The sequence below is a fragment of the Bubalus bubalis genome, chromosome 8 (genome assembly GCF_019923935.1).
Source record: "Bubalus bubalis isolate 160015118507 breed Murrah chromosome 8, NDDB_SH_1, whole genome shotgun sequence".
Lineage (NCBI taxonomy): Eukaryota > Metazoa > Chordata > Mammalia > Artiodactyla > Bovidae > Bubalus > Bubalus bubalis.
This window is the reverse complement of record NC_059164.1, coordinates 29,002,998-29,016,395: the sequence shown is the minus strand read 5'-3', so window position 1 is coordinate 29,016,395 and position 13,398 is coordinate 29,002,998. Positions and strand designations below refer to the sequence as shown.

Genomic DNA, 13,398 nt, shown 5'->3' with positions numbered 1-13,398 from the left:
TCCTAACATATTAATTAAAAAATATGTGTGTATCATAGTTGGCTTCCCTGGTGGCTCAGATGGTAAAGAATCTGCCTGTAATGTGGGAGACCTGGGCTTAATCCCCGGGTTGGGAAGATCCCCTAGAGGAGGGCATAGCAACCCATTCCAGTATTCTTGCCTGGAGAATCCCCATGGACAGAGGAGCCTGGTGGGCTACAGTCCATGGGTCACAAAGAGTTGGCCATGACTGAGTGATTAAGCACATCATAGAAGGATTAATGGTATTTATTTATTTATTTTTCTTTTTAATTTATTTTTTTATTGAAGGATAATTGCTTTACAGAATTTTGTTGCTTTCTCTCAAACTTCAGCATGAATCAGCCATAGGTATACATATATCCTCTCCCTTTTGAACCTCCCTCCCATGTCCCTCCCCATCCCACCCCCTCTAGGTTGATACAGAGCCCCTGTTTGAGTTTCCTGAGCCATATAACAAATTCCCATTGGCTATCTATTTTGCATATGGTAATGTAAGTTTCCATGTTACTCTTTCCTTATATCTCACCCTCTTCTCCCCTCTCCCCATGTCCGTAAGTCTATTCTCTATGTCTGTTTCTCCATTGCTGCCCTGTAAATAAATTCTTCAATACCGTTTTTTTAGATTCTGTATATATGTGTTGGAATGTGGTATTTATCTTTCTCTTTCTGACTCACTTCATTCTGAATAATAGGTTCTAGGTTCATCCACCTCATCAGAACTGACTCAAATGCATTGCTCTTTGTGGCTGAGTAATATTCCAATCACTGCAGATGGTGATTGCAGCCAGGAAATTAAAAGACACTTATTTCTTGGAAGCAAAGTTATGACCAACCTAGATGGCATATTCAAAAACAGAGACATTACTTTGCCAACAAAGGTCCATCTAGTCAAGGCTATGGTTTTTCCAGTAGTCATGTATGGATGTGAGAGTTGGACTGTGAAGAAAGCTGAGCGCCGAAGAATTGATGCTTTTGAACTGTGGTGTTGGAGAAGACTCTTGAGAGTCCCTTGGACTGCAAGGAGATCCAACCAGTCCATTCTAAAGGAGATCAGTCCTGGGTGTTCTTTGGAAGGAATGATGCTGAAGCTGAAACTCCAATACTTTGGCCACCTCATACTAAGAGTTGACTCATTGGAAAAGACTCTGATGCTGGGAGGGATTGGGGACAGGAGGAGAAGGGGATGACAGAGGATGAGATGGCTGGATGGCATCACCGACTCGATGGACGTGAGTTTGAGTGAACTCCGGGTGTTGGTTTTGGACAGGGAGGCCTGGCGTGCTGCAATTCATGGGGTCGCAGAGAGTTGGACAGAACTGAGCGACTGAAGTGAACTGAATATTCCATTGTATATATGGACCACAACTTCTTTATCCATTCATCTGTTCATAGACATCTAGGTGGCTTCCATGTTCTAGCTATTGTAAATAGTGCTGCAATGAACAATGGGATACTTGTGTCTTTTTCAGTTTTGGTTTTCTCAGGGTATACACCTAGGAGTGGGATTGCTGGGTCATATGGTGGTTTTATTCCTAGTTTTTTGAGGAATCTCCATACTGTCTTCCATAGTGGCTGTATCAATTTACATTCCCACCAACAGTGCAAGAGCATTCCCTTTTCTCCACATCTTCTCCAGCATTTTTTGTTTGTAGACGCTTTGATGATGGCCATTCTGACTGGTGTGAGGTGATGTCTCATTGTGTTTTTGATTTGCATTTCTAATAATGAGCGATGTTGACCATCTTTTCATGTGTTTGTTAGCCATCTGTATGTCTTCTTTGGAGAAATGTCTGCTTAGGTCTTTTTCTACTTTTTGATTGGGTTGTTTGTTTTTCTGGCATTGAGTTGTATGAGTTGCTTGTATATTTTGGAAATTAATCCTTTGTCAGTTGTTTCATTTGTTATTATTTTCTTCCATTCTGGGGGTTGTCTTTTCACCTTGCTTATAGTTTCCTTTGCTGTGCAAAAGCTTTTAAGTTTAATCAGGTCCCACTTGTTTACTTTGGTTTTTATTTCCATTACTCTAGGAGGTGGGTTATAGAGGATCTTGCTTTGATTTATGTCATTGAGTGTTCTGCTTATGTTTTCCTTTAAGAGTTTTATAGTTTCTGGACTTACATTTAGGTCTTTAATCCATTTTAAGTTTATCTTTGTGTTTGGTGTTAGGAAGTGTTCTAATTTCATTCTTTTACATGTAGCTGTCCAGTCTCAATGGTGAAAAACTGAAAGCATTCCCCCTAAGATCAGGAACAAGACAAGGGTGTCCAGTTTTGCCACTATTATTCAACATAGTTCTGGAAGTCCTAGCTTCAGCAATCAGAGAAGAAAAAGAAATCCAGATTGGAAAAGAAGTAAAGGTCTCACTGTTTGCAGATGACATGATTCCCTAAAGACAGTATCAGAAAATTACTAGAGCTAATCAGTAAATTTAGCAAAGTTGCAGGATACAACATCAATACACAGAAATCACTTGCATTTCTATATACTAACAATGAAAAATCAGAAAGAGCAATTAAGGAATCAATCCCATTCACCAATGCAACAAAAAGAATTAAATATCTAGGAATAAACTTACCTAAGGAGACAAAACAACTGTACCCAGAAAATTATAAGACACTGATGAAACAAATCAAAGACGACATAAACAGATGGAGAGATATTCCATGTTCCTGGCTAGGAAGAATCAATATTGTGAAAATGACTACACTACCAAATGCAATCTACAGATTCAATGTGATCCCTATCAAATTACCAATGGCATTTTTCACAGAACTCGAACAAAAAATTTCATAATTCATATGGAAACACAAAAGACCCCAAAAAGCCAAAGCAGTCTTGAGACAGAAGAATGGAGCTGGAGGAGTCAACTTTCCTGATTTCAGATTATACTACAAAGCTACAGTCATCAAGACAGTATGGTCCTGGCACAAAACAGAAATATAGACCAATGGAACAAGACAGAAAGCCCAGAAATGGTATTTATTTTTGAATATAGCTTTCCCTAAATTTTCACCTATATGAAACCACTTCTGTAACTTTTATTTATTATTATGTTTATTCTTATGTCCCAGTTTAACCATCATGGCTGTGGAATTTAGCTTCTATCATAATAAACCAGCAATTTTAATTTGTTCTTTGGATCTTATCTTTAGAATTTACTATTAGATTTATATCAAGAAACACCTTTGTGTAAATATTGGTCTTTTAGTAAAAATAAGTCATAACTTACAGGGAATGACTTCAGTTCAGTTCAGTTTTGTCTCTCAGTCGTGTCTGACTCTTTGCGACCCCATGAACTGCAGCACACCAGGCTTCCTTGTCCATCACCAACTCCCAGAGCTTACTCAAACTCATGTCCATCAATTAGGTGATGCCAATCAACCATCTCATCCTCTGTCATTCCCTGCTCCTCCCACTTTCAATCTTTCCTAGCATCAGGGTATTTTCCAATGAAGTTTCAGCTTCAGCATCAGTCCTTCCAATGAATATTCAGGACTGAGTTCCTTTAGTATTGACTGGTTGGATCTCCTTGCAGTCCAAGGGACTCTCAAGAGTTTTTTCCAACACTATAGTTCAAAAAATGACTTAAGAGGCACCAGAAAACTCCTTAATTCCAAGGGGAAAACTGAAGATCTTTTTTTTTTTTTTGAGGAAAAGAAGTCAGTGAAAGTGTTGAATGAAGGTCAAAGAAAGGAAGTTTGTGTTTTCCCAAACCATAAGGCAAAGAATGACCTCAAAGAATAACTTTTCTGTCCTAAGTATGACACTAAATAATGGGGAAAGGAGGTAATAAATAGCATAACAAAAATTTTATGAAAAAAACAAAAGAACAAAATTATTATGATCTATGAAATGTGGTTTGTAAAATATATTCATTAAAATAACTTTTTTGTTATTGCCTTCTGGGATATTAGAATTTTATTTGTGTTTTAATTTCACATATCATCCTTTCTTATTCCACAAGGTGCTCCCCATAATAATTTCAGGTGATACTGGGATGAAATTGAACATTAAATGAAAAAATGAAAATGAAATGCTACTAATGAACAAATACTTTAAGAAATATAAATATTTTTATAGCTCTCTATCAATTTTAAATATCCATTAGGATCTCATATGTTCTAATACCCCAAATTATAGTTTACTGTATCTCTTTCCAACTATAATTTCACATTTCTTATCCAATAGTAGTTTCATATACTTCAAAAACAAAATTTTTTCCTTTGCCTTAACACAGAACCAATCTGAACATTGCCTGTGACATTCCCACTCTTAGCCACAAGATGGACTTGCAAATCAACATTTTGCAAATACACATTTCTCAGGGTGGACTTATGATTTTGTTTCATATTTCTTTGTTATATTTTAACATATCCTTTATTTTTCTTTTCCATTAGCAGTGAGAACTAGTAAGAACAAAACAGATTAAAAAAATTGACCTTCAACGATGTATTCTTTGGGTTGTTATCATGCTCTCTCATTTATAGTTGTTTCATCTAGGACAATGCAAAAAGTAATCACACTTACCTTACTCTGTAGATGTTATCATTATTTAGCTTATTTTGGAATATTTCAGTGCTTTAGGTTTAAGCTAAGAGTATAGGGTACATAGTGTACTTACCTTGGGAAATTCCATTATAAAATCATAAGCATTTGCTTCCTTTGCTGCCTTCTCAATGTCTTCATTAGTCACACCATCTTGTCCATATCTAATATTGTTATTAATGGTGGTTCCAAACAAAACAGGCTCTTGGCTGACCACTCCAAGATGTTCTCGATAATGTCGCACATTTAAAGTTCTGATGTCGTTACCATCCACCGTGATCTACAAATCCAAAGGAATGAATCATTGTGATGCCTTTCACTGCATTGCGTTAAAACTGTTTTTACTACTCCAAAACATAAGCTGAGAAGCAGGTTGTTTCAGGAAACAAAGACTGACTATATTTTGATAAAATATGTATAGCAAGTACATTGCCAATAGACTTTTTCTGGTAGTTGGGAACTAATAAAACCTAAAAAAATTGACTTAAAATTTGGTCAAACTATATGAATATCTTTACCCCATAGACTATAACCTGCAAGGCTCCTCTATCCATGGAATTTTCCAGGCAAGAATACTGGAGTCATTCCCTTCTCCAGGAGATCTTCCCGACCCAAGGATTGAACCAGGGTCTCTTGCATTACAGGCAGATTCTTTACTGTCTGAGCCACCAGGGAAGCCCTAACACTAAGGCTAACATGATCTACAGGTCCTAGCATGATCCACAGATTAGGTATTATGAGGCTATATACTCTAGGAGTCACAAATGTTATTATGTAGACACATATAAAAAACTTCAGTTTTGTTATTTTAAGACTTATGTGACTTCTGCATTGTTTTCTAGGCAATTCTTTCCTTCCCTTCAACACCATAATCCTCTGCAAAAGATAAAAGTGCGTTTTACTCCCTCCTATAAATAATCTTAAATGAACATTGTAGTCTCCATAGATAATGCCATTATCCATTATCCCAACATATTTCAATGACAGAAGCCAAGGTATGATAATCGTAACTCTGGTATTTCACACCAACTGGTATTCTGTCAGGGTATGGGTAATCCATGCAACTGCTTTATATATGGGATACTTAGCCAATAATTTATTCAATATTAGCATGAATATGTAGGTCTAATGGCACCCCACTCCAGTACTCTTGTCTGGGAAATCCCGTGGATGGAGGAGCCTGGTAGGCTGCAGTCCATGGGGTCACGAAGAGTTGGACATGACTGAGTGATTTCACTTTCACTTTTCACTTTCATGCATTGGAGATGGAAATGGCAACCCACTCCAGTGTTCTTGCCTGGAGAATCCCAGGGACAGGGGAGCCTGGTGGGCTGCCGTCTATGGGGTTGCACAGAGTCGGACATGACTGAAGTGACTTAGCAGCAGCAGCAGTATACTCCACATAAAGACTTAAGATGTCAAATTTATGTTTCAGAAGAGTATATTTTCTTTTAAAAGTAACAGCTGAAAAATTGAATAGAAGCATTACAAATTATGCTTCTGTGACTATCATAGTCTTGTTTTCTATGCTATTTACAGGTTAAAAATTAAGTGCATCATATGGATGATGCAAAAAAATGAGAGTGCATATTTTCTACCGATGTTATTCTATTGGGATATTTTGAGAGACTGAAATTCTTGTTAAGTTCTGGGTATTACAAATTACTAGTTATTTTTCTCTACAGCATTTATTATCTTCTAATATTATATAATTTACTGATTTTATTTATGGTCTGTCTCTGCTTATTAGAATGTAAACTTGATGAGGGCAGAGAGGTTTTTTTTCGCTTTGTTCAGCAGTGTATTCCCAACATATAGAACAATGTCTGGTTCTTGGTAGGTGTTCAATAAATACTTGCTGAATGAATTAATATGCAAGAGAGAAAACAATATGGCTTCTCTCCCAGCCCCACTGTTAAAAATTAAAAGTTGACATAGCTGTAAGTTCTCTGTAACAGGTGGGCATTTCCACATCTCGTTGTGTGGTCTCTACATGTTCTTACTAGGTGCACTTACAAAGCCATCATCAGGATCATATAACCTCTGCAGAAGCTGGACTGCTGTACTCTTCCCACTGCCGTTGGGGCCGACCAAGGCTACTGTCTCTCCAGACTTAATTTTGAGATTCAGACCTTTCAGAATCTATTGAAATGTATGGGAGGGAAATTCATAAAAGTAGGATAAGTAAGAATATGATTTTCCTATCTTCATAAATTTAATATATAGTTACAAACAGAAAAATTTTGGCACTTAACAACAAATTTAGTTCTTGCTATGTTTGTTTCATGTATGTGTATAATTACCTACACAATTTTGGAAAGTAACAGTAAAAAACTAATAATCTCTCTATATAAACAAACTAAGTTGAGTACTCATAGACTATTAATGAGCCACAGCAAACTTTTCAAATTTTCAGTCAAAATACTTCATGTGAATTTCGTGACTACCAAGTTTGAGAAAGTTATATCTTCTAACCTGCAACAACAGGAATGAAACCTTGCCAGATACCTCTGTGAGCCCTTTAAGGAAGTTCTTTCTTAGAATATATTTAACACTGTTGCAAAATATATTCTAAAGTAAAACTGGCAGACTTCTTAGGGATTGGCTGGAATAGGATTTCACCACTAGACATCCTCCTTTTCTAGTGGTAGATCTCAAAGGAACATTTTAACTTAGGGGGACTAAGTACTTTTATACTTTTCTCAATACCTTGGGGTTGCTACCAGCAGTTAGTGTCCTGGAACCTGCATTATGAGAGAAACTCCAAAAAACTACCCTCTCAAAATGACAACAGTAATCCTGTTGAGAAACTCTCACCCTTACATATTCTCTTGAATTTTTTCACTTTGATCTCCACATTTGTAATGAAAGAGACTCTTTAAACAGACCAAAGGTAAAACCTTCAAAGGGCCAAGCAGAGAAAAATTCTCTAAAAGAGATGAGAAATAAGGGAACCCAGTGGGAGTACCTCCTCTCCCATCTGCAATTTTACTCTAGAATTCACTTCTGTTCTTTCTTTCGAAGAATTTGTGTTTTGTTTATTTAAAGTGGGTAGATCTTTTTTCCGGGGGGAATTATTATTCATTTTTAAATTTAACAAAAAAAGCTATGTTTCAAAGGTTCATTTAAAAAATAGTTGTTTAAAACCCAGAGAGCTCTTTACCAAGCAATGTACTGGCAAAACTGCTCTTAAGTCTCCAGGAAGCCAACCCAAATGTAGTTGCAAAATGGAATTAAAATGCTCTATTTATATTAAGAAAAATGATGGAAGACAACACTATTCCAATAATGGTAATTGAGTAACAAATTTTTTTTTAAAATAGCGATCTTTGAAAAAAATAATTTCAATCAACGACCTAGAAAAAAATAAGGTAGTAGGAGTAGGTAAATATTTTTTTCGATGCAAATTATGCATGGGATATTTGGACACTTTAAAAGATAGTAAAGGTTGATGGCATTAGTAATTTTACCTATTTCACTTAAAATCATCCTTTTTCTATAAAACAGATATTTTAGTAGGAATTATTCCTTGCAATCTTTAACAGTAACTACTTTTTTTAGATAAATACACTAATAAGATGAAAGGATGAAAACAATAGAACAGACAGACATATTTTTACTAGAAATTGTCCAAGACTGAATGATAAAAGGAGAAAGATGCACTTTTGCTGAGTGGTGTGTGTGTGTGTGTGTGTGTCAGTGTGTGCTTGTGTAAAAGTAAGAGACAGAAACTGAGGCACAAAAGCTGGTGTAGTAAAGGCTTTAGGGAAGGGAAAAGGGAAAGACACAACATATACACAATTCCCCCAGATTAGAAACTTCAAAAAGTTCACCGAGTTGTCTATGCTGAATGGGAAAATATCCAGGGACCACCAGTAGGTGGCACCATCAATTCAAGACATTTTTGCTGTGCTCCCAAATTCAGAGTGAAGGAATTCCAGGGAGGTGAAAATACTTTAGTCAGTTGAATACAGAGAAGAGGCTGCAAAATGCAAGCAGTTTTTTCCAGAGTTATTTGTGCATTTGTGATCTTTCCTTCCTTCTTTCCTTCTTCTCTTTATGTGTCTCTATCTCCATCTCTCCCCTCAAATCTCTAAACAAAGTAGCCAAATCTTGGTCAGACTAATCCTAAACAATTTCCTAAGAAGTGATCAAGCCAGTGGAAAGTAATATTAGAAAATTGTACATTTCCGTAATTAAATTTTACTTACCTTGATAGATGGTCTTGATGGATAACTGAAAGAAACATTTTTAAATTCCACAGTTCCTTCTATGCATTCCAATTTATAGCCTGTTGTTGAAAAGTTATCTATAGTGGGTTTCTTGGAAAAACAAAGAGGGCAGTATAAATCTTAGAGAAACTAAGCTGACACTCTCTATATTCTAAAAGTAGTTTAAAGATGTGTTTTCTTTTACAATATTTTCCTTTCTGCTTTAGAAGTGCATTGAGTTGGATATGAAGCCTTTGATAAAACACAATCTCCTTATAGAAGAGTTAAAACAATTCCTTTTTCCATAGCCTATTGGTCAACATGGATTTTGTCCATCTTTTCATTTTAGTGAAATGAGTGTGCCTGTTCTTTGATTTCCTTCTTGCAGTAATGATAGTTATCTTTCAAATCAATTGGGAGTCTTACCTTATCAATAATGTGGAAAATATTAAAGGCGGCTCCTCTGGCTATAGTGAACGTTTCAAAGTTAGGGGCTGCTGCTCCAATACAATAACTACTATGGATTACACTAAAAAAAACCTACAGAAACAAAAAATAATATTTATCCTTCACAGTTATATAAGAGGGACAACAGAATGAAGTGTATACTTGGTTGAGATTCAGAGGGATTTTAGAGAAATTAGATAGGAAAGATCAGAAGATGTTGTCAAATAGAAAGGAAATATTAGTTAATCCAAGTGCAGTTGGCCTTTTCTTAATGTTGAACAATTTCTAATTGTCCCATAATCATCTTATTATTTATTACCTGTGGGGAAGCTGAGCAGAAAAATCTGCTTACTGAGGACTGCTAGCCATACATGAACCTGGATCGGTGAGGAGGTGAGTTGTACTCTCCCGCATGCTGGTTAACTTCTTAACTTTAAAGGGAAGGATGTTATAGATTTCATTGTCTTAGAGATGCTGTACTATTCTTCCCCAACTTTTCTGATTACTTGTATTAGTGGACAGTTGTCCATTTTCAGACAGACACATCTCTGCCAAAAGACAAATAAGCAAAGAGTCTCACAAGCTAAGTGCTAGTTTCCCTGTCTTATAGATGAGGAAGCTAAAGCTTAGCAAGTTAGTTATAAACCTAGAGCCACACATAAATTGAGGAGGAAAAAGGTGCTAAAAATTTCTCAAACTTGTTTTATTTACCAGAAATTAATAATAGCTTAAAGTCTTAAAAGTAAAAGTCTAAACTTTAAAAGATGACTTGACAAAAAAGAAATCTACATAGAATGGGAAGGCCAAATGAGAACTAAAGTATATCAGCCAGATCCATGTAGTTCATCAAGACAAATGAACTTAACCCTGAACTGATATGTTTATTATTGAAACTTAGGAGCGTAAGTGAAAAAATTATAATTTAATGTATAACCATTAAGAGTTTAAAAAACTCTAAGTTGTGATGCTGAACATAGCTGTATATAGTTTGTTTTAAACATTACCATGAGCTGAAAGGACAGAGGAAGAGTAGGAGAGTCCAATCTACAGAATATTTCCAGAAGAAGACATTTAGAAAGGTGAATGCAGAGCGCCCTCTTATCTCAGCAAGATGGAAAGAAAACAGTCTTACAAGAGACTGGTCTTTTTGACTCCTGGATTAAGATGACTCTAACTCCCAGTGAAGAATTCAATTATGATTCTTTCAAAAGCATCATGCTTTAGAAGACACTAAATCATACTGGATGAGTAAATCCTGACAACATACAACTATAAAGGCGCATACAAATCATTTGAAGGAAATAAATACTTGTTTATTAAAACACTCATCTCTAAATATTCACTATCATTCAAAGAGAAATTTTTAATAAACGCTAGGTAAGAAAAGATTATCTAAGCCAGTTACCTTTGTTCTCAAATAAGACTTACAGCAAGAACAGTTCCGATGGTATAATCAGGTTCTCCACTAAGAATCAAGGAGGTTCCATACCAAAAAGCAAGTCCATAGGTTCCATTCATAAAGAAGTACACAGCTCCAAGAGAGAGTTTTGAAGCAATAGCTTTTTTTATGCCAACATCCTTTGCATCTTTTAGATTCTGCGTATACCTTTAAAAGGCACAACAAAATATAATAGTCTTGAGTGATAGTCGCTCAGTCGTGTCTAACCCTTTGCAACCCCATGGACTATAGCCCATTAGCCTCTTCCGTCTATGGAATTCTCCAGCCAAGAATACTACAGTGGATTGCCATTTCCTTCTCCAACCTTGATAAAGTGAAACAAGTTGCTGAAAAACAAAGATTCTAGCCATGAAATGAGTCCTTAATTTTCCTTTTCACTTTAGAGGAATAACTTTGGGATGACAATTATTTCTGGGAAGAGATTTGCGTTTAAATTTTGACAACTTCTTCAAATTCCATTTCCATTTAATTTTCTTCAGGTAAAAGTTAAAGTAATTATTTTTGTTATGAATAAGATGAAGAGGAGGCTCACACTTAGCAGAATAATTTCCATTGATCTTTGCACTGACCTCCCTATTCTGATGTCTGTGTATATATGTGAAAAGATGCCTGGAATGATAGTCACTAAATATTAATTATGTTTTTCTGAAGAGGGTGAAACAAGGTGAGTTATTTTTCTTCTGTATATTTCTCCCATGGCTTGAATTTTTATAACATGGCTGCAACACTTTTACACAAATTATAAAGTTATTGATCTTATTTAACAAAACAAAAAACAACCACCAAAAAAAAAGTTGCAGCTGTGACGTTAGACACAGATGTGTTCCCATTACAGCTGGACCACTGACTCCTGGTGGAAATAGCCTCTGGGGAAAATAAAAGCAAGTGTATATTATCATAATTAAAGAAACAGACCTTTGAATTTCTTTCTCCTGTGCCCCAAAGGCTATGACTGTTCGGATTGATGACAAGACTTCTTCTGCTACAGCGCCAGCTTTGGAATAGGCATTTAATTCCTTACTGGATAATGAAATAACTATCTATAATAAACAAAGACCACAGTTAACCTAAGAATAACTTAGGGTAGACAAATACCATATGATATCACTTACATGTGGAATCCAAAAGACGGCTACAAATGAACTTATCTACAAAACACAAATAGAGTTATAGATGTAAAAGATACATTTCTGGCTACCCTGGATAAGGGTAAGGGGACAAATTAGCAGATTGAGTTTGACACATACAAACATATATACGTAATAGATAAGTAATAAGGAACTACTGTAGAGCACAGGGAACTCTACTCAACACTCTGTAACGGCCTATATAGGAAGAGACACTAAAAAAGAATGGATATATATATATGTATAACAGATTCACTTGGTTGTACACTTTCAACTAACACAATATTGTAAATTATACCCCAATAAAAAATAAAGTGTGATCAATTATCAGAAAAAAAAGAATAACCTGAGATACTAACAATGTGCAGAGAATTTAATTCAGGTAGAATCTAGAATGACAAAATTTTACTCTTGAAAAGATACTTATAACATTCTAACTCAGTCAGTTTGCAAATAAGGAAATCAATGATGATAGACATTGACTTTTTAGAATCTCACAGCAGTGAATAAGCTTAGCTTAACATAACCTAGAGTCTAAATCTCTGTTTTTCCTTCTAATGGAGCTTCACTGTTTTTTCTCTATATTTTTAAAAGCTTAGAAAATGAGTATCTATCTCAATAGTGTTTGGAAAAATTTGATTTGGAGAAGAATATTAGGGACATGGTTCTTCTTAAGTGTATTTTGGAAATTAGTGTGCCTGATTTGACTTGATTTGATTTCTTACTATGTAAAAAGAAAAAAAGAAAAAGACTTCCCAAGGGTGAGTTAGAGAGTTGTAGCAAGAAGAGGAATGAGAGAGAGAGAGACTATTTCTTGGTGATATTAGTCAATTTTTCTTGATTTCTCAAAATTTTTAATCAGCATGTGCCTTTTTCTCTATTATACATCTCACTTACTATTCCTTTAATAAGTGAAGGATTTAATTTAGTAATTAGCATAACAGTTCAATGAAAGGAAGCAGGGAAATTGTCCTTAGGGTTATGAGTCTATAACTGTGGCTTGCTCACATAACAAATCAATCCACTTTCAAAATATACTCCACATAATTGGAACTAATTTTGTGTAAGACATGTTTAGATGTTTGCTAAAGCATAAGGCATTACAAACTGAGTAATCCTCATTATTTACCGAATTCACTTAATAAAGATAGCTATTTCTGTAATGTATCACTGAAGGGGAAGCTGCACCTTGCAAAAAACCTTGTAGTAGACTGGCCAAAAAATTCATTTGGGCTTTTCTGTAACACCTTATCAAAAAACCCAAACAAACTTTTTGGCCAACCCAATACATATCCAGTATTCAATAAATACTTGTCGAATTAAATTGAATTAAAAGATGCTAGAAACCATCCAGCCTGGCTTCTTCAGTTATTTAGATAATTTTGACTTTGCTTCCTATTGCAACCAGTTAATAACAAGAGCAGACTTTAGTTTTCCCCACTGCTGTTCTTTTTAAACTCATTGTCCACTTCACTTCTTGGGAAGTTATAGCTCTGATTTTAGTAACAAGGGGTAATTTTCCTACTGAGGGGTCCTCATTTCTAGTAAGCTGGGGATGAAGATTTTGACAAGAGTTACAAGGTCAACA

At 35.5% G+C, this 13,398-nt stretch overlaps 1 protein-coding gene across 2 annotated transcripts in view; it reads right to left on the bottom strand.

Annotated features, from left to right (window-relative positions):
- The window catches only part of ABCB5 (ATP binding cassette subfamily B member 5), a 120,365-nt gene that overhangs the window by 86,232 nt on the left and 20,735 nt on the right, over window positions 1-13,398 (bottom strand). For both annotated transcript variants that reach the window (XM_025290953.3, XM_044946525.2), the window contains exons 7-12: window positions 11,599-11,723; window positions 10,653-10,830; window positions 9,204-9,317; window positions 8,778-8,888; window positions 6,583-6,708; window positions 4,643-4,846 (exon numbers count right to left, since the gene is read on the bottom strand). In XM_025290953.3, coding sequence (XP_025146738.3) covers window positions 4,643-4,846; window positions 6,583-6,708; window positions 8,778-8,888; window positions 9,204-9,317; window positions 10,653-10,830; window positions 11,599-11,723 — 858 coding nt within the window. The remainder of the gene's footprint in view (window positions 1-4,642; window positions 4,847-6,582; window positions 6,709-8,777; window positions 8,889-9,203; window positions 9,318-10,652; window positions 10,831-11,598; window positions 11,724-13,398) is intronic.